Here is a 25680-nt window from a genome sequence, read left to right as displayed (position 1 = left end):
TGGCCTCCCAAAGTGCTGGGATTACAGATGTGAGCCACCATGCCCAGCCTGAGAATGTCCTGTTGCCTTAATGAGTCTCTCAAGCTTCCTTCCAGTTCAGTCTGTGGCTGCATCCAAAGCCTCTTCCGGACAAGGTCTCACTCTCTGTCCACTCACCTTCCTCCCGCAGTGGTGCATATGCTGTTCCCTTAGCATGTAGCTCCCTTCCCTATAGTCACCAGTCACTCATTTGACATTTGTGGTACTTACAGGCTTGCCCCAATCTGCATAACCTTCCTCATCTATAAAATGGGAAGAGGTAAGGCTATCTGCTCCTGCCTCAAGGAGTATTGAGAGGAATGAATTAGTTAATACACATAAAGTATTTAGAGCGGGGCCTGCCACATTTGTAAGTGTTCATCAAAATCTCTTGCAATATCAAAGAGATCAGTCTGGACTCCCCACCATTTATGGATCACCTGCTATGGTGTCAATGACCATGCATGACACTCATGTAAGTTCATTTATTTGTCATTGAAAGAGTCCTATGAAGTAGAAATTATTTCTTGCTCACAGTTGAAGAAACTGAGGCCTGGAGGTCACACAGTACTTAATGCAAGAACCAGTACCAAACTGAGGACTGCCTGAGTTGATTCTGCTCTCTGGGCTAGAAGCAGGAACATCCAGGTTCCAGGCCCAGCTCTGTCCAGTTCTGCAAGCATTTATTGAGCCCTTACCATATGTTATTCACTATAGTTTAGTACAGTCTGAAGTGGTAGGGAAGGGTTCCTGGAGGAGGTGATGCCTACATTGGATCTTGAAGGAAGAACTTAGGGAGGTAGCTAGAGGATGGCACTGAGGGGAGCAAGCATTCCGAGAGGGTAAAGCGTAAGTAGAGGCATAGAAGCACTGCCTTGCAAAGCCCCTGGAAATGTGCTTGTGATCCAGACAAGTCCCTCTTCACTGTGAGCTTCTGTTTCATTAGCTTCAACATGGAAGGAGTGAACCTTCTCTGTTCTAAGATCTCTCTTGACTAAATTTCGTGTCCAATGACAGAACAGTCCAATATAAAATCATGCTTTTGAAGGCCATCCAATGAAACAAATCAACAAAAGTAGGTGTACTCTCTGCATCCTATTGTAAAACCAGCAAAACACACAGAAAACTGGACTAGAAGAAATTACCTTATATAGTCATAGTACTTGCACCTGGATACAGAGACTGGGAGTGAGTCAAAGTTTCTTCTCTATATTTTTTGACTTGTCACATTTTATTTAATAAGTGTATTCATTTTATACCCTGTAAACACTAACGAAGATTATGGAAAAAATTCTAATGATTGGGGATGAGGCTTTCAAAGTTTATTTCTTTAAAACCACAGCCCATGGACAGCAAAACAGACTAGTGAATAGAAGCCCAGACCATGGCTTGACTCCAAAGGTTCAAGTATTCCTCCTCCAACTTCAGGTGTGGCCTTGGGCCATTAATCAACTTCAGTTAGGTTAATATAACTGGGGTAAAAACTACTCTGATTTTAAAAATTTAATTCTCGCTCATTTTTCTGAAAATAAAGATTATAGCCAGCTGCAGCGGCTCACGCCTGTAATCCCAGCACTTTGGGAGGCCGAGGCAGGTGGATTATCTGAGGTCAGGAGTTCGAGACTAGCCTGACCAACATGGCGAAACGTCATCTCTACTAAAAATACAAAATTAGCCAGGCATAGCTACTCAGGAGGCTGAGGCAAGAGAATCTCTTGAACCCAGGAGGCGGAGGTTGCAGTGAACTGAGATTGCACCATTCTAGCCTGGGCAACAAGAGCAAAACTCTGTTTCAAAAAAAAAAAAAAAAAGGAAGGAAAAAAAAAAAAAAGAATATTACAACCCACATTAGAGGTCAGTAAACTTCTTCTGAAAAAGGCCAAATAGTATTTTCAGCCTTCTGGACCCTAAAGTCTCTGTCATGACTAATCAACTCTGCCAAAGTGCAAAGGCATCCAGAAATAATATGTAAATAAATGGGTGTGATTGTATTCCAATAAAACTTTATGTGTAAAAACAAGCAGTGGGCCAGATTTACCAGCAGGATGTTGTTAGCTAATCTCTGCGCATTTAACCACTCATGGACTGCAACCTGCAGTTTGAAACATAGTGGAACTAGTTTTTACTGTGGCCAGAGGAAATAAATGGACACAATGCTCAATTTACAAATGGATCATGTTTCAAAACTTTGCTTTTTGAGTCAATGATTTAGAATTCAACATTTTTTTTTCCTCTCTCCTTAGGAATCATTTATATGGTGGTTAGGATTGCAGGTCTACAGAAAACAGATCTAATATCTCATCTTCTCTCTCTAGAATGTCCCCATTAATCCAGGAACTCTGAATTTCTCCAGAGCCATTTGCCCTGGGCTGGGCACTGCAGGGGACTGCAAAATGAGCCGGATGTGATTGCTCCCTCAGGAAGCTGTGGAAGTAGCATTCTTCCTCTGAGAATAGACCTTCCGAATCCCTGCTCAGGATACAAGGAATGGCTCTCCTCTCTCTTCCTTCTTGCTATTGAGGCTTCCAGGGTGTTAGACCAAAGAGTCCTTATATTGGGGTGATATTTAGCTTCTCAATTGTGATGTGTAAGCCAGTCAGGTGTGACTTGGGTGGCCAATAACGGTCATAAGTGCTGGTCTGTGCAAACGATTCACTTGTGTGTTAGTTTTTAAAAGTAAATTAGCAGAGGCCGGGCATGGTGGCTCATGCCTGTAATCCCAGCACTTTAGGAGGCTGAGGCAGGTGTATCACTTGAGATCAGGAGTTTGAGACCAGTCTGGCCAAAATGGTAAAACCCCAACTCTACTAAAAATACAGGAAAAAAAAAATTAGTTGGGCATGGTAGCATGAGCCTGTAGTCCCATCTATTTGGGAAGCCAAGGTCAGAGAATCACTTGAACCTGGAAGGTGGAGGTTGCAGTAAGCTGAAATCATGCCACTGCACTCCAACCTGGGCGACACAGCAAGGCTCTGTCTCAAAAAGACTTTGTCGGTGTTCTTTTTTTTTTTTTTTTTTTTTAGCTTCCCAGAACCACTGATGATATTACTGTGTTTGGAGAATTTTCCATATTATTAGTCCATGGTTCTGCAAGGTAGAAATTCACCTTCCCAGACTCCCTTGTTAGGGTCCAGGCAGGTACTGTGACATGGGGGTTACATGGAGCTGATGTGGGTGGTGACAGACACATTCATCCTTCAGGAGCCACAGTGACAGAGGTCCTGTTGGAGTGTTCAATGGCCAGCAACAGTGGTGTTAGGTCCAGTGTCTGTGCCTAGTACTAGTGGCTGTGGGATCTCTGCTAGAGCAGTCCTGGGGTACCACTTGGGCACTCTTCCAGGTTATGTGGACTCAAACCCTGGCTCTCTGGCTTCAATGTCTACCAGAAGTCTTATTAAGGTCTGCTAAACATTTAGACTCACGGGACTATCATAGGCCACCCTGGGCCCAGTGGGATATATCAGATGTCCTTGTAGCAGTTCACCCAGTCATCAGGAGCATAACTCCTGTTCAGGTGGCATGCAGGTGTGAGGAGCTGAGATCCACATGGGCAATTGTGGGAGCTGCCCTGCCCTGGTTTGTAAACCAATATCTCTTGTAACAAGTCCATAGCAACAGCTCCCAAGGTCTCTTCAAAGACACAGGCAGTTACAAGAGTCAATATATTCAGGGAAGCCCACAGCTCTGGATCTTCATCAAGTATTTCTGGTACCATACAGCCAGATGTAATTGTCAATCTGGGGTCATTTTGACCATAAGCATTGTTTCCCAGAAACACAGTTGAAACTGCAATTTTTATAAGGTTTCCTCCAGGGTAACAGAACTGGAGAGTTAACTCAGGGTCAAATTTTCATGTAGAAGGGGAAAAGATTTGTTAATCTTCTACCCACACTGGGCATCCCAGAGGTCTTCTTCCTGCTTTAAAGAGTCATGGGAGATTCAGCTTTTGCAACTAAGTATCCTGACTAATAGTGCCACTTGTATCAAGGATACCTCTACTCACTTGCATTCCGATTTACATTCCTTAATGGAAAAGAACAGAGTAGAGCTACAACTAACATTCTGGACTTATTGCATAACTGCAGGTATGTCCATAGGAGTATGTTGAAATTTGAATCGCATTTGCCACATTCATCACCGAGATAAAAAATGTTAAGATCTAATGTGTTGAGGGTGATCTTTTGGTAGAATGAGTATCATGGAACATGTACTTGGTTGTCATTCACTGCTAACCTCTGTTATGTCTGCTTTATTAACTCTGTTTCTTCAAGTGTAAATTCTTCCATTCATTAAGATTATTTTGTTTCACATTATTAGTTTTCCTCAAACAGTTGGTGAGTGGTGATTGTATACTCATGTTTGTGGTTGAGATTCCCCTGGCAGAAATTTCCCTGCCACAAACATCTGTACATTCTGTTTGTAAAAGGAACAAGAGCTACCACTACCTTGGATTAAATTCTGGTTTGTTTTCAGTGAGATTGGAAGAGGGCCGAACTACTTAATTATCTAATCTTCCAAGTGAAGCTGCCTACAGTTACCCCAGGCATTACCAGCTACATGAGGCAACAAAATACTCCCATTTATCCTACTATTTTTTCATCTTATGGTAATAAATTACTAAAATCATCCATGGCCAAAGATGTCTAGGAATCACTGATATTTCCAGCAATGATACAGGGGAGGAAAACCTTATTCTTGATTTAGGACGATTCCTTTTGAAAACAATACCCTCACATGGTCCTTACCATCAAAATTAAGGTGTTTTCATTCATCATTACTATTTGGAAAATAAATATCACCTCATCATAAATATTATAAAGTTTGTCTGAGTTTTTAAAATAAAAATATTGGAGGTACTTGAATGATTTTAGCAGCTCAAGAAATAGTAGCCAAAGTTCTGGAAAAAGTTAGAGTACAGAAACCTCACACTGGCACAGAGCTTCTTCAAATCCTGCAATGGGAAAAGGAGCTATCCAAAACAAATGCAGCAACCCGAAAGCTGTGCCCACATGGAACGGTAAAATGGTGCGTGCAGGCCTACTTCCAAACACGTCAGCCAAGGAAGGTTGTCTGACAAGAAGGGATAGTTTGAGGCATAAAATAATCCACATTTTCCAATATTTCCCAGGCTGTCTGTTGGGTACAGATGAAAACAAATAATATACAGCCCTTGTTCTTGAAGAGCTTATAGTCTAGTAGAAAACCACAGAAGCCTCATGGCCCTACCTGACTTTGTTAGAATAAAGATAGTCAAGGAGATGATACTGTTTGATAGATTTGCAGAATAAAAGGAAACAGAGAGAGAGAGGAGAAAGAAATAACTCCAAATTAGAGTCCTAACTGCCACTAGAAATTCTTGTTTGGAGGCTTTGGTACAGAGCTGGCATAAATAAACGCTTGACTGAAAACAGAGGCCCCCTCACCTCTGAAGTTCTTCCACGTGTTTTTTCTGGTGCTAAACACCAAAGCCTATTTCATCAGAGAGCCAGAAAAAATAACAATCCCTCTAGAAAGAATTACATACAGGTTTCTTTAAGGACAATGAAAACAGCATTTTAGAACCCCAAAATATATTATAAGTGATTTTTTAAGGGGGAAGGGCATTCCCCTTGTGCCAGACATGGCACTGGATGTCTTAGCTACGAAGTCTAATTCATTGTCCACACCAGTCTCATGAGGATGGTTGTGTTCTCACATTACCAAGGCCAAATGGAGGTTCAAAGAGGTGAAATAACAGAGCTACAAGAAGCCGAGCTGGGATCCAAATCTGAAGGACTATATGACTTCCAATCCACATGCTTCCCAGAGGATCACAGTGAACAGAACCTGGAAAATGTTAAGTTCCACTTTGTGTTTTATGCTGACTCTTGCAAAGAGGCATGGAAAGAACAAGATAAACGGCTCTGACGAATTCTGGGACACGTTCTCTTCATTCTCCTTCCCTGCTTGTGCCTCTTTAAAACTTTTCCCACAAGGTTTAGAAGCTCTAGAGGGTCCTCTTTGACTTCTAGCCACTCCAACTACATTCTGAGTTCAGAAGGAGATTCAAGAGGAAAAATGGACACTGTGTAATAAAAAGTGTAATGGGAGCTGGGCAACTGTGCTGAGCAGGAGCAGGGGGGATGTCTCATGGGGAGATTTACATTTTAGAAGTTTTAGTCTGGTAGCTATGAGGAAGATGTAGCTCATCCGAGGGTTATTCTTTTTCTTCTTATTATTATTATTTGAGACAGGGTCTTACTTTGTCACCCAGGTTGGATTGCAGTGGTACAATCTCAGCTAACAATCTCAACCTCCCAGGCTCAAGCAATCCAACTGCTTCAGCCCCTTAAGTAGTTGGGACTACAGGCACATGCCACCATGTCCAGCTAATATTTGTATTTTGTGTAGAGATGAGTTCTTGCCATATTGCCAGGGCTGGTCTCAAACTCTCAGGTGAACCACCCGTCTCAGCCTCCCAAGGTCAAAGGATTATTCAAGCTCACATGCAGGGAGACTGTGTAGACATCAACAGTAGAAACTGAAGTAGAAAAGATGGGGTCCTGAGTCGTGCAGTCGCAGTGGTCTGGGGGGAAGGAATAAAGAAATCTTACTGATGCAGCCTCAACAAGACATGCTGACCAGCTGGAAGTGGTGAGGAAGAGGAAGGAATGCCAGTCAAGTCTCAGTTTCTGACCAGGGTGACCAGTCTAATGGTGGTACCATTCTTAGAGCCTGGGGAGAAAGGAAGGGCAGTGGATTTTGGGGAGAGATGATGGCCTTAGTTTTGAGGTGGCTGTGAGCTCTCCAAATGGAAATGTCCCATAGGCACTTAGATCAATAGATTTGTTCATTCTTTCATTCTACTAATATTTGCGGACTTCCACTCTGCTCCAGATGTTGAGTTTGGCATCAACTGAGGAGTGATGGCCAAAACACATGTGTTCTCTGCCTTTATGAAGCTTTACAGGCAATAAATGAACACAGAAATACACACGTAGTTAAAAATTACGGTAAGTGTGAGGCAGAAAAGAAGGTGCTAGGAGAAGAAGAAGGATCAGCCTGCAAGTATGAAATCTGACAGTGGAAACTGGAAGTTGGCAGAGTGGGATGAGAAGGTTCTGGAGCTCAGAGGAGCCAGTGTCTAGCTGCAGAGTGGGAGGGGCTCATCTGCATGGAGGTGGGAGCTGGAGATGATGTGAGGGAGCTGAGCCAGAGAAACTGCATTACTGGATGTGCTGTCGGGGCTGGGAGTGAAGAGCCAGACACCCCATAGGCTGAAGCCAGTGGTTTCCATTCCCTCAGACTCTTAGCATTTGTACCCAGAGACAGAAAAGTTTCAGTGTGTCTGAAAGATTATTTTTCACCCATGGGCATTTTACCACCTCTCCATTTGAGGCATGTTCGCACGTGAAAATATGCACAAGGTACTGACCACTTTTTTGTGGATGGTGGGAGACCTGAGTAATTTAAGGAGTTAATTCCCTGATTAAGTTAACTCCAGACTGGATTGAAATATTGATGCAAACTTGGGATTCTTAAAGAAAAAGAACTAGTAGCCTGGCACGGTGGCTCACTCCTGTAGTCCCAGCACTTTAGGAGGCTGAGGCAGGAGGATGGCTTGAGCCCAGGGTTTGGGACCAGCGTGGCAACATGGCGAAACCCTGTCTCTACAAAAAATGCAAAAGTTAGCTGGGTGTGGTGGGGTGCACCTGTAGTCCCAGTGTCTTGGGGGACTGAGAAATGAGAATCGCTTGAGCTGGGAGGCAGAGGTTGCAGTGAGCAGAGATCATATCACTGTACTCTATCTAGCCTGGGTGACAGAGTGAGACCCTGTCTTAAAAAAAAAGAAAGAAAGAATTAAAAAAGAAACAGTAACCTCTGTATAGCCTATGTTCCATCCTTTTCCCTTAACTAAAAGCCGAGAGACATGGTTTTGTAAGAGAGCCCAATTCAGCCCCAGTCCATCTGGCAGAAACAGAGCATCCAATGAGCTTTTCAAAACCACTTGGCACCAAGTAATAGAACAGAAAATTGTAGGAGCCCAAATTGGGAGTTGTTCAGCTATATGCAGATCATATCTACAACAACAATAAAAATTAACTTTTATTGAGCACCTACTATGTGCTGGGCATTTTTAAATTTATTTAATTTTCAAATAGCCCTATGTAGGATTCACTCTTTGTATCCCCATTTTGCAGATGCCTTTCCCAAGGCCCCCAGCTTTTATTAGAAGAGCCTGGATTTGAATGTAGGCAGTTGGGATCACAGAGCCTGCTTTCTTAACTAATCTTTGATAAATGGGTCACACCTACGGTATTTAGAGTAAATGGGCCTGTATTGAGGAAGGGTCTGATTTGTGAGACACTGTGGGGAGATGATCTATGAACCCCCTGCTAAATGAAGTGGGGAGACAGAGAGGATACCTCCAGGCAGCCTCCAGGTCCCCTCCCAGTTCCTTCCTTCCCCATGAGGATTTGGCTTCACAGAACAGTCATACTGCCTCTTCCTGGGCAATTGAGCCCCTTGTCTACCTGAAAGGTCTACTCGGGTTGAGTAGGTGCTTCTGGGTCCCCCAGGCCCCAGGGCAGCCAGGATGAAAGAAGATGAAGGTAACTCCCACCCGAGGCAGTGGCGCCCTCCAAGACTGCCTCACGAGGAAGCCACCCTTCACTGCAGAGGCCCTTACCCCTCTGGAATTTGCAGACCCACGTATCTGACATAGGCCAGTTTTATCCTAAACAGAACCAGGCCTATAAAAACCCATTTCAAGGACCCCCACATGGGTCTAAGATATCCCCTCAGGGTGCAAGTTTCCTATCCAGACTCCTCTGGCAAGTTTTAGGAAGTAAGCCCTTCCTACCTCCAAATATCCTCCCCCTCCCAGACACTTGCCCTTCCCCAGAGGCAGTAACCACCCACCACAAGTCAAGGCAGTAACTACCCACCACAAGTCAAGGCAAAGCAGTTCTTACCTTTCCACCTGGAGGTTGACTTTGGAAGGCTCCACGTTGGGGTTTTCCCATTCCATTTGCGGGCAGTGCATGAAATAGCACAGGGTGTACAGAGCCTCGGGCTCCCAGTACAGCGCCCCCTGCTTGTGGTGCAGGGGGGTGCCATTGCCGTGGTGCTTGGCATTGAGTGGCTGCAGGTGATGCATTGCACGGGACACCAGGTCACCTGTGGACAGAAGGAAGATTTCAGATCCTCCAGGCAGCCAACACTGGCAGAGAAACTGGACCTGAAGATCTCTGTAGACACTCTGGTCCTTGCAGTCCCTTATTTAAATGAAGTAGTCCAATGGGACCTTGAAGTCACACACCAAGCAGAGAGGAATGGATTCATTCATTCGGCACAGGAGGGCTTGCCGAATCTGGGGTGCTGTTTTAAGCACAGAGGGCTGCTAAGGTCATTTTAACCCTGCCTTTCTGAAACCCTGAAAATGTTTCTAACAAGGCGCAGGAAGCCCTTTGTGTCCCATTCCTGCATACTGCCTCCCTCGCCTTGTGACCCACCCTCTATGTTGTGGTCAACACTGCTTTAATTGTAGTCACCAGAATGGGCTATGCTCGCTCTTGATCCTGAGCCTTGTCAATATGCTTCTCCCCCTGTCTAGAACATTCTCCCCCTCTTCTTCTCCAGGCTAACTCCTACTGATCATCCAGGTATCTGCTTATAAATTAATTCCTCCAGGAAACCTCCTCTGGAACCACCCCTGTCCTGACTTGATTATCACACTGTGCTTTCCTTGTTAAGGCACTTAGGGTGCTGTATTGGAATTGCCTTTTTCCTTGTCAGTCTTTCCTAAGAATAGCAACTCACTCTTACAATGGCACTCTATTTATGCCCGGTGGAGTTGTAAGCACTTTAATTTAGACCTATAAAGTAGATATCTTTATGAGCCCATTTTACAGATGAGGAAATGGCAGCCCAGAGAGGTTCAGTAACTTCTCAAGGTTACATAGCCATTAGTGCAAGAGGCCGGATTGGAACCCAGTCAGCCTGGCTCCAGGATCTATGCACTTAACCAGGCTCCTGGAGGACAGGGGCTCCTTGAGAATGGGCTATGCTCTCTGTTGCCTCTGAGCTTGTATGTGATTTCCTCTGGGAATAGGGTTAGGGTTAGTATTATTCTCAATGCCAATAGGCCCTGGGGACATGTTGGTTTTTCTTACTTCCTCAGAAGGAAACCAGCCTTTTCCTTAACCAAACTGAATCTGCATGCTCCCAGGTTGCTTGCTCAGGGAGGATTTTCCTGTGGGGAGGCTGGCTGATCCTGGAAGCCTGGAATTTTCTTGGCTAAGAGGGTGTTTCCTGAACTTGGATGGTTTGCATGCCACCTTCGTGAGTGTAGCTGTATCCAAGCAGCACTTCTACCATTATTCACTTAATTTAAAATGGACTCCTTTTGTTTTGTTTAAAGATATCTATCTAAAAAGGAAAAATTACATCACTATCACATATGAATGATCAGTAGCATTTGACATAAATAGATAGTCACTATAAAAGTAAAAAAAAATTTTTTTTGAAATGGATTCTTGCTCTGTCGCCCAGGCTGGAGCGCAGTGGCATGATCACTGCTCACTGCAACTTCCGCCTCCTGGGTTCAAGCTATTCTCCTGCTTCAGCCTCCCGAGTAGCTGGGACTACAGGCGCCTGCCACCACATCTGGTTAATTTTTGTATTTTTAGTAGAGATGGTGTTTTGCCATGTTGGCCAGGCTAGCCTCAAACTCCTGACCTCAGGTGATCCACCTGCCTCAGCCTCCCAAAGTGCTGGGATTACAGGTATGAGCCACTATGCCCAGCTAGTGATGGTTAATTTTACGTGTCAACTTGGCCAGGCTATGGTGCCCAGTTGTTTGATCAAACACTAGTCTAGATGTTACTATAAAGGTTTTTTTCTTTCTTTCCAATTTTCATTTTAGGTTCAAGGGGTACATATGCAGGTTTGTTACATGAGTAAACTGCATGTCGCAGGGGTTTGGTGTACAGATTATTTTGCCACCAGGCAATCAGCACAGTACCCAACAGATGGTTTTTCAATCATCACAACCCCTCATCCTCTACCCTCAAGTAGGCCCTAGTGCCTATTGTTCCCTTATGAAGGTATTTTTTTAGGTGTGATTAACATTTAAACCAATAGACTTTGAGAAAAGCAGGTTATCTTCCATACTGTGGGTGGGGCTCAACCAATTAATTGAAGACCTTAAGAGAAAAGACAGAAGTTCCCTGAGGAGGAAAGCATTCTGCTTCCAGACTGCAACAACTTTTACTAGAATCTCCAGCCTGCTGGCCTGCACTGCAAAATTTTGGACTTGCCAGCTCCCATAATCACATGAGCCAATTACTTAAAATAAATGTCTTTCTCAGTCTTTCTCTCACCGAGAGAGAGACAGAGAGAGAGAGAGAGAGAGAGAGAGATCCTGTTGGTTCTGTTTTTCTGGAGAATACTGACTAATACAGCATCTGACATTATGCTAGCCCCTATTGGGGCTATGTGTCTCCCCCATCCCCTCTCATTGTCCAGCTGGAACCAGGCCTGTAGATCTCACCCCTTCTCCACCATCCTGCTGTACCTTCCAACGTGACACATTTACCTAACATCCAAACTCAAGTAAGTGAGGCAAAGTGAGGGCAGGAGTTTCTCCACTGAAGGGTTAGGACTCACCTCCTGGCTTCCTGTTTCCTGTTTGAGGGAGGGGCCACTACTTAAAAAGATGACTGACAAGAGGGCTGCTCACCAGCTTTAGGGGGAGTTGACTACAGGAATGAGGTTCACAGAACTCTTGATTGATTGATTATAGATGCAGCCTTAAGTCCTTCTCAAGACAAGATTTCAAGCATCTACTATTTCTTTTTCTTCTCCTCTTTTTCTTTTTGTTTTAGGAGACACTCTCTCACCCAGGCTGGAGTGCAACAGTGCAATCATAGCTCACTGCAGCCTGGGCTCAAGCAATCTTCCCACCTAAGCCTCCCAAGTAGCTGGAACTAGTCACAAGCCACAAAGCCTGGCTATTTATTTATAGTAGAGATGGAGTCTTGCTTTGTTACCCAGCCTTGTCTTGAACTTCTGGCCTCAAGTGATCCTCCTGCCTCAGTCTCCAAACGTGCTAGGATTATAGGAGTGAGCCACAGCACCCATCCCCAAGCAACCCCTATTTCTAATAGGAGTTGTCAAAAGAAAGGAAACCTCTATGTTATCTAAGTCCTTAGGCCTCATCAGGACAGCCTAACTAGACTACCATCTGCTGAGCTCAGTGCCTGGCCAACAGATCAGGGCCTTGGGCTGAGAGGAACAGGGGGTATAATGGTTAATTTCAGGAGTCAACTTGACTGAATTAAGGGATACCTAGTTAGCCAGGAATGCATTATTTCTGGATGTGTCTGGTGAGAGTGCTTTCAGAAGAGACTGGCTTTTGAATCAGTGGGCTGAGTGAGGAGGACCTGTCCTCGCCCAGTGAGGGCAGGCACCACCCAAGTGGCCGAGGCCTAGATAGAACAAAAAGGCAAGGAAAGGTAATTTTTTTCTCTCTCTTTCTTCTAGAGCTGGGACATTCTTCCTCTCTTGCCCTTCCTCCTCCTGCCATATAAGGACATGGCAACAAGCCACCATCTTGGAGGCAGAGCCAGACCACCTGACCTTGACCTGGCTGGCATCTTGATCTTGAACTTCCCAGCCTCCAGAACTATGAGGATATACACTTCTGTTCCTTATAAATTCCCCAGTGTCAGGAGTATTATGAGACTAACAGAGTGAAAACAGCACAAATAGACTAACACTGGGGGTTACATCCCTGCACCTCTCTGCATCTTCCCATACCCAGCCCTGAGCCTGCCTCTTCTCTCTCCATTTACCACAGCTGAAAAAAAATCCAAGACATTTTTAAAAGCAGCAAGGAATAACATTCTTTTTTAGAGGCAGATCACAGGGAAGACCCAAGGGCAGCTGCAGATGAAAACATGGGGAACCACTGCTGAAAGGTGGGTAGGGGTCAGAGGAAAGGGTTCAAATCTCAGCTCTAGCCTGTGAAACCACAGGTGAGTCACTTAACCTCTCAGGTGAGGAATAATCTTCACCTCTCCGGTGGTTATGAGGGTTAAGTGCAAAATGTGCAAATGCTTGGCACACTTGGTATTAAATAAGCAGTTCTCCCAGGCTCATGGCCTGCCTGCTCTTCCTCCTTTCTGAGTGGTGAGACCAGGATGCTAGGTACGTGGGACAGAAAGGGATAGTCCTGCCAGCACCCTGAACCTTGAGCACCTGATTTGCTGCTTCATGCCAGAGTTGACTTTTTTAGGACTCTGAACTGCAAGGCTACTCATGGGGTGCACTGAGATCCTTAGCTGCTACTGCTTCCTTTTTCTCTCCATTCTCATCTTTTAGAGATTGCACTCCCTGAGAGGAAGGAAAAAAAGGAAGCTAAACTGAGTGCCTGCCTGCAGGCATTCAGAGCACTCTAGCCTTGTAACGGGAAGCTCCAACCACTGGTCAGAATAAGAGCTCCCAATCAGTAAAAGTTGGGAAGCAACCTAGAAGAAAACTCAAAAATAGAGGCCTGGGGTGGGATCAGGCACACTGACAATGTTTTTAATTTTCTGATGAGGACAGTGACCTAGAGTAGAGGAAGATGAGACAGCTTCAGTAGAAGCCCCAATATGCTGAGCACCCGCCATGTCTCAGGGCATTTAGACACATTTTCTGATTTAATTTATATAAGGGCCACAGGAGGTGAGTATTATTATATCCATTTCAGAGACAGGAAACTTGAGGGAGGTGGCAAGCAGCCCAGGTGTCATTCATCAAGTAGCAGGTTGTCACTCCAACCTGGAGTTTGACATGCAGTGTGGGCTTGTGCTGTTTGTCGCTTCAACACAGTGCCTCCAAAAAGGCACAAATTGGGAATCCACTTTTGGGTGTGGTCCTTAAAAACTCTGATGGAGAGTCTGAGGCTCAAATCCCAAATATCACCCGAAGTCTGTGCCATCGCAGACCCCAGAGTCAGGCCCATTTGGTGGGGTGGAGGCTCAGGAGCTTGGTCGACCTCTGCTGATGGAGCAGAGCTTCCAGCTTGGAGTTCTCAGAGTCTGCCCTGTTACTGTCTGTCTGGAGGAGAGCAGGGTGGCAGATGGGTCAACCTGTATAAGTGACCATGGAGACTGTAAGAAATAAATCACCAAGCAGGAAGAACAACAAGGGAGGCCTGGAAGGAAGCTCATGCTGAAATCAAAAGAAGCCTGGTCTCTCTGATCAGACTTCCTGCCTGGCCCCTGGCAGAACTGAAAGAGCTGCTCCCTGAAAGCTGTGAAAAGAAGAAGGAACTCAGGCAGCTCAGCTCTGGAGACACCAGAGGAGGCTAAGGTGAATGGCAGCAAACCAGCAGCTAGTGCTTCCTGTGTACAGGATAATTCTCAGAACTTTATACCTAACGCACCCAATTGAGTGCCACATGACCCAATGGGGCTGGTCCTGATAGCATATGCATCTTACAAATGAGGAGCTGGAGGCACAGAGAGCTAATAAGACTGAAATTACACTGCCCCTGGGTGCAAGAACTGGCCTGCAAACTGCTGCCATCTGGCTCTCCCCCACACCACGCTGTCCCGTGAAGGCAGGGGTCTTCATGCCCTTGGGATAGTACTGACACAGTGAGGCCTCTGGAGATTCCAAGCTGCTCCCACATCCCCAGGGTTTTGGCAGGCCAGCTCAGCACACCTTCCACTGGCATCTGTTGGTGGTAGTATTCTTGGTAGGCAGAGTGGGGAAGAGCTGCATAGACTGTGGAAGCAGGGTCAGTGCCAGTAGCTTTGGAAAGACCTGGAGACTTTCTAGTCCTGCCCTTAGCTGGGAGGTCAGGGTCCTCCAAGGCAGCCCAAGCCATAGGCTCATGCAGGTTCATGGGAGGCCAAGGCCATAGGCTGTGGGCAGCCCCAAGCTGGGCCACAGCTCAGCAGGAAGAAGTGGTGACAACACATCAGACACCACCTGGGGACTCTGAAAAACTGCAGAATGAAGTTGCAGAAGCTGGAATTCCAGTGAATCTGCATTTAAAGGGCAGAGTCTGAGAAGCTCTGAGGTTGGCCAGATCTGAGGTAGACCTGGCCTCCACTGCCTCCAGGTAGAAGCAGTGTGAAGGATGTGTGCTGCCCGGTAACTGAGCCGTGTCGACACTCATTGTCCCCCGGGAGGAAGGCTGGGCTGCAGACAGCCTGGAGGGAGCAAGGGAGGGCGGAGGAAAAGCCAAGGGGGAAGGCTGGCATCAGGAAGACCTGAGAAGCAATTCTATTTCTTTTTTCTTCCTTTGTAGTTGACATGTAAGAATTGCACATATTTATGAAATACACAGTGATATTTCGATACATCTATATAATGTATGATAATCAAATCAGGGTAATTAGCATATCAATCACCTAAACATTTATCATGCTTTTGTGCTTGGAACATTCAAAATCCTCTCTCTAGCTTTCGACATGTATACGATACGTTATTGTTAACTAAGTTCACCCTACAGTGGCATAGAACATAGTTCTTGATCTAGCTGTAATTTTGTATCCATAACCAGCCTCCTCCTATCCTCTACTCCCCCCTACACTTCTTGGCTTCTAATAACTATAGTGTTAGTCTCTACTTCTAGGGGTTTAATATTTTTGTAAGATTCCATATATGAACAACATCATGTAGTATTTATCTTTCTGTGCCTGACTTATTTTGTTTAATATATTGTCCTCCAGTTTCATCCACATCGCCATAAATGACAGAGTTTCATTTTTAATGGTTGAATGGTATTCCATGGTGTATATATACGCATTTTCTTTATCCATTCATCTGTTGATGAATTCATCACAGGTTGACCCGTATCTTGGTTTTGTAGATAGGGCTGCAATAAACAAGAAGGTGTAGACATGTCTTGGATACACTCATTTTCTTCCCTTTGGATAGATGCCCAGTAGTGGAATTGTTGGGTCATACAGTAGTGCTATTTTTAGTTTTTTGAGGATCCTCCACACTGTTACCCATAATGACTGTACTAATTTACATTCCCACTAATAGTGTGTGAGGATTCCCTTCGCTCTACATCCTCACCAGTATTTATTTTTTCTTTTTGATAACAGCTATTCTAACTGGAATGAGATATCTCAGTGTGGTTTTGATTTGCATTTCCTCAATGATTATTGATATTAAGCATTTAAAAATATACTTGTTGGCTATTTGTATGTTTTCTTTTGAGAAATGTCTATTTAGATCCCTTGCACATTTTAAAATCAGAATCGTGTGTGTGTGTGGTTGAGTTCCTTGTCTATTCTGGATATTAGTCCTTTGTCAGATGAACAGTTTGCAACTATTTTCTACCACTCCGTTGGCTGACTCTTCAATTTGTTAATTGTTTCCTTTGATACACAGAAGCTTTTTCATTTGATATAGGCTCATTTACCTATTTTTGGTTTTGTTGCCTATACCTTTAAAGTCTTACCTACAAAATCTCTGCCTAGACCAATGTCTTGAAGTGTTTCCCCTATATTTTCTTCTAGGATTTTTACATTTCAGGCCTTGAATTTAAAAGTCTTTAATCTATTTTGAGTTGACTTTTGTATATGGTGAGAGATAGGAATCTGGTTTAATTCTTCTGAATACAGACATCCAGTTTCCCCAGCACCATTTACTGAAAGGAGTGTCCTTTCCCCAATATATCTTCTTGGTGCCTTTGTTGAAAATCAGTTGACTGGAAATACGGATTTATTTCTGGGTTCTCTATTCTGTTCCATTGGTCTATGTGTCTGTTCTTATACCAGTACCATGCTGTTTTGGCTACTAATGCTTAGTATACTTTGAAGTCAAGTAGTATGATGCCTCCTCTTTTTGTTTAGAATAGTTTGGCTATTTAGGGTTTTTGTGTTTTTATACAAACCTTAAGGTGTTTTTTTCTGTTTCTTTGAAGAATGTCACTGGTGTTTTGATAAGAATTGCATTGACTGTAGATTTCTTTAGGTAGAATGGTAATTTCCCAATATTAATTATTCCAGTCCATAGGCATGGAATGTCTTTCCATTTTCTGTGTTCAATTCTTTCATCAGTATTTTATAGTTTTTATTGTAGAGATCTTTCATCTCTTTGGTTAAATTTATGCCTAGGTTTTTTTTTTTTTTTTTTTTTTTTGGTGCTGTCGTAAATGGGATTGCTTTCTTGATTTTTTTTTCAAGTAGTTTGTTATTGGCATATAGAAACACTACTGATTTTTGTATGTTGATTTTGTATCCTGCAACTTGACTGAATTTGTTATTCAGTTCTAATAGTTTTTTGGTGGGGTCTTTAGATTTTTCTAAATATAAGATCATGTCACCCGCAAAGAGGGGCCATTTTACTTCCTGTTTTTCCATGTGGATGCCAGTTCTTTCTCTTGCCTAACTGCTTGTTAGGGCTTCCAGTACAATTTGAATAAGAGTGGTGAAAGTGGGCATACTTGTTCCACTTCTTATGGCAAAGGCTTTCAGCTTTTCTACATTAAACATAATGTTAGCTGTGGGTATGTCATATATGGGCTTCACCGTGTTGAGGTTTGTTCCTTCTATGCCTAATTCCTTGAGAGTTTGGGATGCTGAATTTTGTAGCATGCATTTTCTGCCTATATTAATAAGTACTCACATGGTTTTTGTTCTTTATGCTGCTGATGTGATGTGTCTGTCTATTGATTTGCATATGCTGAACCATCCTTGCATTTCTAGGATTAATCCAACTAGATTATGATGTAATATTTTTCTGATGTGCTGCTGAATTTGCTTTGCTGGTATTTTGATGGGATTTTTGCATTTATGTTCACTGAGGATATTGGTCTCTGGTTTTCTTCTTTGTTGTGATTTTGTCAGATTTTAGTATTGGGATAATATTGGCATTGAAGAATGAGTTAGGGAGAATTCTGCTGTCTTCAAGTTTTTTTGAATAATTTGAGAAAAATTGTGGTAATACTTCCTTAAAAGTTTGGTAGAAGCAGTAAAGCCATCCAGCTCTGGGCTTTTCTTTGTTAAGAGACTGTTTATTACTGAGTCAATCTCATTACTTGTTACTGTTATGTTCAGGTTTTCTATTTGTTCAGGGTCCGATCTTGAAGATTGTAAGTGTCCAGGAATGTATCCATCCCCCCTAGGCTTTCCAATCTGTTGGTGCGTAAGAGTCTCTAATGTTCCTTTGTATTTCTGTCGTATCAGTCATAATGCCTCCTTTTTTTGTCCCTGATTTTGTTTATTTGAAACTTATCTATTTATTTCTTAGTCTAGCTAAAGGTTTGTTAATTTTTTTTATCTTTTCAAAACACTTTTTATTGTATTGATCTTTTGTATTGTCTTTTAGTCTCGATTTCATTTATTTCTGCTCTAATCTTTATTATTTCTTTCCTTCCGCTAATTTTGGGTGTGCTTTCTTCTTGCTTTTTTAGCTCCTTAAGGTGCATTGTTAGGTGGTTTATTTAAAATCTTCCTACTTATTTTGATGTAGTTGTTTATTGCTATAAATCTTTCTCTTAGTATTGCTTTTGCTGTATACCATAGATCTTGGTATGTTGTGTTTCCATTTTTATTTGTGTCAAGGAACTTTCTAATCTTTTTTTTTAAGAGACAGGGTATTGCTATGTTGCCCAGGCTGGAATGAAGTGGCTATTCACAGTTGTGACCACAAAACACTTTTGCCTCAAAGCCCTTGGCTCTGGTGATCCTCCTGCCTCAGCTTCCTGAGTAGCTGAAGCTACAGATGCATTTCACTGTGGCTCTTTAATTTCCTTTTAAATTTCTTCACTGACCCATTGGTCATTTAGAAGCATGTCATTTAATGTCCATGTATTTCCAAAGTTCCTCTTGTTATTGATTTCTAGTTTTATTCCTTTGTGGTCTGAAAAGATACTTGATATGATTTCAGTTTTTGAAAATTTGTCGAGAATTGTTTTGTGACTTAACATATGGTCTAATCTGGGGAATATTCCATGTTGTTGAGAAAAATGTATATTCTACAGCTATTGAGTAAAATGTTGTATAATGTCTGTTAAATCCATTTGGCTTAAAGTGCAGTTTAACTCTGGTGTTTCTTTGTTCATTTTCTGTCTGGATGATCTGTCCATTGCTGAAAGTGGGGTGCTGATGTCCCCTACTATTATTGTATTGCAGCAAACCTCTCCCTTTAGCTCTAATAATGTTTGCTTTATATACCTGGTGCTCTGATGTTGGGTACATATATATTTAAAACTGTTATCTTGCTGAAGGGATACCTTTATCATTATATAATGACCTTTGTCTCTTTTTTTTTTTTTTACTTAAAGTCTATTTTTGTCTGAAATAAATATAGCTACTCTTGTATGTTTTTGGTTTCTGTTTGTGTAGAACAACTTTTTCCATCCCTTCACTTTCAGTCTATGTATGTCTCTACAGGTGAAGAGACTTTCCTGTGAGCAGCACGTAGCTATGTCTTGCTTTTTTATTCTTTCAGCCAGTCTATACCTTTTAATTGGGGAATATAAACTATTTACATTCAAGGTTGTTATTGACAGGTGAAAACTTACTCCTGTCATTTCGTTAATTGTTTTCAGATTGTTCTGTATATTGTATATTTTATGTTGTATATGTTTCTTCCTCTCTTATTGTTTACCTTTGCATGTTGGTGTTTTTCTGTAGTGATAATGTTTGATTCTTTTCTGTTTCTCATATGTGTATTTTGCTCTATCAGCGAGTTTTATACATTCATGTGTTTTCATGAGGGTGTGTCCTTTTACTTACAGATGGAAGGCTCCCTTGCACAGTTTTGTAGGGCAGGCATAGAGGTGGCAAATTCTCTCAGTTTTGGCTGTCCTGGAAAGACTATTTCTCCTTCATTTCTGAAAGATAATGTTGCTGGATATAGTCGTCTTGGCTGGTGGGAGTTTTTTTTCCTCTCAGCACTTTGAATATATCATCCCATTCTCTCCTGGCCTGTAAAGTTTCTGCTGAGAAATCTGTTTCTACTTTGATGGGAATTCCCTTATATGTAACTTGATGCTTTTCTCTTGCTGTTTAAAATTTTTTCTCTGTCTTTGATGTTTGACAGTTTGACTATAATGTGCCCCAGAGGAACCTTTTTGGGTTTAATCTATTTGGAGATCTTTGAGCTACCTTATCTGAATGTCACTTATATCACTCACAGGATTTTTGAAGTTTTCAGCTATTATTTTATTCAATAGGTTTTCTATGCAGTTGCTTTTTCTAATTTTATGGAGTAGCTTTTTCAAGGAAAGACTTTTTGCTGTAGCTCTGTCTATAGTGTTAGCTAGATAGGGTTATTTGGCTTTGATTCTGGGTGGATGCAGCAGTGTAGCCTCTATATTTCTTCTGCTGTAGCCAGCATCAGCAGTGTCTGCATGTTCCTCACTAGCTTAGACTGTAGTTGTTTGTGATGGATGTAGTATGGCTTTGCTGGGGACAAAGATGCTGGGTGGGCCAGTCCTTGGGTTCCTGCATGGTGCACAAAGGTATATGGTGGTCCCACCCCTGGAGAGGGCAGGTTCACTGAAGAGCAGTGGCAGTGGGCCCTGGTTGGGCCTGTCCTGGGGCCCCCACATGGCACACATGGGTGCTGGTGATGGCAGGCCCTGGGTGAGCTAATCCTCAGGCTCTTGGGTGGTGTGTGTGGGTACTGATGCTGGTGGCCTTGTCTTTAGGTTCCTGAGTGATATGTAGGACCACTGAAGGATGCAAGTTTGCTATTGGTGGTAGCCCTGGGCAGGAAGCTCTCAGTTCTGGGAAGTGGGTGCTTTGGCTTCCTATGTTCTGGAGGCAGTCTCCCTGATGTGCAGGACCACAAGTCTTGCAAGTTTCCCATGGTGTAGGGCACTGGTGGCCTTAGGTGCTGAGGATGTGGCTGCACTGCTGGGTGTAGCGGGTGTAGCAGGTGTAGCAGTTGGGAGATGTGGGAGATGTTAGCTGAGTTCCAAGGATGTGGAGATATGGGAGCTACTGGGTCCTGGCAGGATGTAGTCTATTAATGATTACTCTTAAATTGGTGCCATGCTGCAGCAGCTTGGTTCTGCAGGAGTGGGGAGCAGGGCGGGACTATCCAAGAGTGAATCCCCTCTCTGGAATAATGCAGTTTCCTGGACTCTAGGCAGGTCCCTATGTTAGGCTTGGGTCCTATGAGGGCTGAGGGGCTTTCCTGTAACTAGCATTGCAGGTGTTCCATTTCTAAATAGCAGGCCACTCTCTGATCACTGGATTGAGAGGAACAAAGAAAGTGCTAGATGATTGGCCAAATAATCAAAGAATCAGAGGCTCCTAGAGTTGGGATTGGCCTTTGAGCTAGTCCAGTCTGTCCTCTCCAGAGTCCTCTCTGTGGCATACAGCAGAGAGAAACCATTATTACCATTATTACTAATAACAATAGTAACAGCTGTGTCAGGCACTGCATAAAGTACTTACTATATGTTGTTTTTAATCCTAACAGTGCTCTATAAGGTATGCATCAATATTATTTCAATTTTGCAGTAGTAATCCTCAACTGGGCTGCTTTTGCCTCCCAAGGAACATTTGGCAATGTCTGGAGACAGTTTGATTGTCACAACCAGGGAGCTGCTACTGGCATCTAGAGGTTAGAGATACTGCTAAACATGCTACAATGCACAGGGCAAGTTCTCATGAGAAATAATTTAGTCCAAAAGGACAACAGTGCCAGAGTCAAGGAACAGTGTTTTACAGATAGGAAACAGGCCCAAGGTTACAGGGTTAATAAGAGGCAGACAAGATTCCAACCCAGATCTGTCTGACTCTAAGGTCTGTGCTCTTCAATCCACAGTGATCTGAGTCCCTCTTTCAAAGGCAGCCTACTGAAGCCTTGGCAAGCTCTCAGTCCATCTTGAAGCAATTTAGCATTATGTAGCAAAGGTATTAACAACTTCTCATAACTCCTGACTCAGTAATTCCATTTCTGGGAATCTGTCCCAATGTTTGAATTCAAAATGCAGCAAAATCTTCATGAACAAGGATTTGCACCCAAACCTTACCCATGGGATCCAAAATTTGACAAGTGTTTAAAAATGAAAAACATGATTAAATAAACTCTAGTACATCCACATGATAAAATAATAAACTTATGCAGCCATTAAAATGTTTACATAGAATTGCAATACCAAAAATGTCTTCATGTTAAAATGTTAAGTAGAAAAGAGCAAAATTCAAAATTGCACACAGTATAATCAGGATTATGTTATTAAAAACCATGTACTAAGTAAATGCCAGTGGGGAAAACCCCCCAAAGTGTTGACCAAGGACTTTTCTCCCTACTGGGATTATCAGTGGCAATGTTTCTGTAGTTTCCGAACTTTGAATTACGTGTGTCCTGCTTGTATTACAGGAATAATAATAAGCCTACTGAGGTGGTAGTTACTTTCTTGCACCATCCATCTAAGGTGAGGATGGAAGACACTTATCTTTCCATCTGTCTCTCTCAAAAACTTCCATTAAAAAGCTCAAAACAGAAAGATTCAAAAGGAAGTGGAGAAGAGAAGAGAGTCATTTTGAGCCCTGACACCACTCATTCACTTCCCCAGGGCACTGGGAAGCCTCATGGTCAGGTGCCTTTTGCCTTAGTTGAGCTAACCCTCTCACCATCTCCTCAGAGCATCATTCAGCTTGCCCTGCATTTCCAGGCTCCCTTCCTCTGTTCTTGTTTTCCTACCTTTGATTGCCCTTTCCTGCATTCTTCCAATAATTGAAGACCAAAGACCTTCAAGGCTATGACCAAATGCTACTTCTTCCTTGAGTCCCTCCAGGATATCCCTGGTCAGAATCAAGTCCTCCTTTTCCCTATGTACCTGCAAAGCCTGCTTATAAAGTCCAACACATTATGTGTTTAATTATGTTGCATTTCACAGTTAATTATCCACACATTTGCTTTCCCTACTGAGTCTCAAAAGCAGACACCATGCCTCATTCATCATCCTATTCTGGGAAGGGGAGGCAGTGTGGCATGTGGTTAGGAACATGCTCTTGAGACTCAGAGTGAGCGCCTCCAACCTGCTACTAGTGAGCTGAGTGACCTTAGGTGAGTTATTTAATGTCTCTGTAAGTGAGAATGATTATGACCTAATGAATTTGTTGTGTGGATTAAGCAAGTAATACACATAAAGTACCTAAACTTGGTTTCATCTGCAAAATGGGGACAATAATAGTACCTACCTCATAGTGTTAAATGAAAAAAATGCATATAAAGCATTTAAAGCACTTGGAACAGAGTCTGGTATATTGTATTTAATAAGAATTCAGTACTATTATTCTTTGTATCACTACCATCATCATCTTTATCTTCATCACCACCCCCATCAGCATCATCATTACCATCATTTAATCATCATGATTATCATCTCTGTCATCATCACCATCACTGTCACATCATCACCATCACCATCATCATCCCCATCATTATTGCCATCACCATCATCAATATCACCATCACCAACATCATCATCTTAGACATCACCATCACCACCATCTTCTCCGTCATCATCACCATCACCACCATCATCATCTCCATTACATCGCTATCACTATCATCTCCATCATCGTCATCACCATCACCACCATCATCATCTCAGACATCACCATCATCACCTCAGCCATCACCATCATCATTGCCACCATCTTCTTCGTCATCATCACCATCACCACCATCATCATCTCCATTACATGGCTATCACTATCATCTCCATCATCATCATCACCATCACTACCATCATCTCAGACATCACCATCATCACCTCAGCCATCACCATCATCATCGCCACCATCTTCTCCATCATCATCACCATCACCACCATCATCATCTCCATTACATGGCTATCACTATCATCTCCATCATCGTCATCACCATCACTACCATCATCTCAGACATCACCATCATCACCTCAGCCATCACCATCATCATCGCCACCATCTTCTTTGTCATCACCATCACCACCATCATCATCTCCATTACATGGCTATCACTATCATCTCCATCACCGTCATCACCATCACCACCATCATCATCTCAGACATCACCATCATCACCTCAGCCATCACCATCATCATCGCCACCATCTTCTTTGTCATCACCATCACCACCATCATCATCTCCATTACATGGCTATCACTATCATCTCCATCACCGTCATCACCATCACCACCATCATCATCTCAGACATCACCATCATCACCTCAGCCATCACCATCATCATCGCCACCATCTTCTTCGTCATCACCATCACCACCATCATCATCTCCATTACATGGCTATCACTATCATCTCCATCATCGTCATCACCATCACTACCATCATCATCTCAGACATCATCATCATCACCTCAGCCATCACCATCATCATCGCCACCATCTTCTTTGTCATCACCATCACCACCATCATCATCTCCATTACATCGCTATCACTATCATCTCCATCATCGTCATCACCATCACTACCATCATCATCTCAGACATCACCATCATCACCTCAGCCACCACCATCATCATCGCCACCATCTTCTTCGTCATCACCATCACCACCATCATCATCTCCATTACATGGCTATCACCATCATCTCCATCATCATCATCACCATCACTACCATCATCATCTCAGGTATCACCATTAGCACCAAAATCATCTCCATCATCATCACCATTACCACCATCATCTCCATCATTGTCACTCTCACCATAATCATCTCCATCACCACCATCATCATCATCACCATCATCTTGACCACCATCATCAGGACCGTCACCATCTCTATCATCATCTCCATCACCGTCACCATCACTGCCACCATCATCACCATCAGCAGTAGCAGAAGCAATAGCAGCAGCCTAGTCCAAAGATCAGAGGTCTCAAGGATGTCTCTGAGGAGGGCTGGCCATGGGAGATGGAGTTGGCATATTGGATCAGGACATCCTAATGGTGTAGCCGCTATTAAGCATTCATTTTTTCAGTGATTAAAATCCTACATGATCTGAGTTCAGATCAACCAAAACAACAAATCCAACTGTCACTAACTGAACTGGGTTTGGGTAGTTGGTAGTTTGATTTTAGAAGCCTACCTGAGACTCGATCCACTAATAACCACATTTCCCAAATATCAGCCATTTTGGAATCACCATCACGATGTCTCTCATATCTGTGTGCTGCTGATGCAGTTTATTTACTTAGTATTTTTCTTTAAATTGGCTAATTCTTTCACACATATAAATTCATTTTAAGAGGAAATTTCATATCAGTGCCAAAAATGGAAAACTAATATCGTCCTGGTTCTCATAAAAATATATTGCAATTAAAATTAAAAGGTGTTCTGTGCATCACCTACTATCATTTCCAGTGCCACCCTTGGGGAAATGCTACTCTAACTTGCCTGACTCAGCCTCATCTGTGGAGCCCCCAGGAAACCATTGTTCCTGCATGCCAGATGTGACCACCCTGGGACAAAGAGTCACACATTCCAACGGTGGGCTCCTTCTGTCCAAACCCATGCTGATACGGCACCTTCACTGCCTTCCCTACTCTTCCTTCCATCCATGGTCAGCTACCACTTGCTCTAGTACATTTCCCAAACCTCCCACAGTCCTGGGAGAGGATTGTTACCCTTTTCTCACAGATGATAAAACTGGAAATCAGAGTGATCAAGTAACTTGCCCTAAGTCACACAGCACA

The 25680-nt window shown here is 43.1% G+C and overlaps 1 protein-coding gene across 5 annotated transcripts in view; it reads right to left on the bottom strand.

The window, feature by feature from the left end:
• ABTB3 (ankyrin repeat and BTB domain containing 3) overlaps positions 1 to 25680 on the bottom strand; it is a 349042-nt gene that overhangs the window by 108460 nt on the left and 214902 nt on the right. For all 5 annotated transcript variants that reach the window (XM_002752947.5, XM_017976347.4, XM_035257465.3 and 2 more), the window contains exon 3: positions 8973 to 9177. In XM_002752947.5, the coding sequence (XP_002752993.2) occupies positions 8973 to 9177 (205 nt within the window). The remainder of the gene's footprint in view (positions 1 to 8972; positions 9178 to 25680) is intronic.

The sequence above is a fragment of the Callithrix jacchus genome, chromosome 9 (genome assembly GCF_049354715.1).
Source record: "Callithrix jacchus isolate 240 chromosome 9, calJac240_pri, whole genome shotgun sequence".
NCBI lineage: Eukaryota > Metazoa > Chordata > Mammalia > Primates > Cebidae > Callithrix > Callithrix jacchus.
The sequence above is the reverse complement of the archived record's forward strand: the minus strand, read 5'-3'. Positions and strand labels throughout refer to the sequence as shown.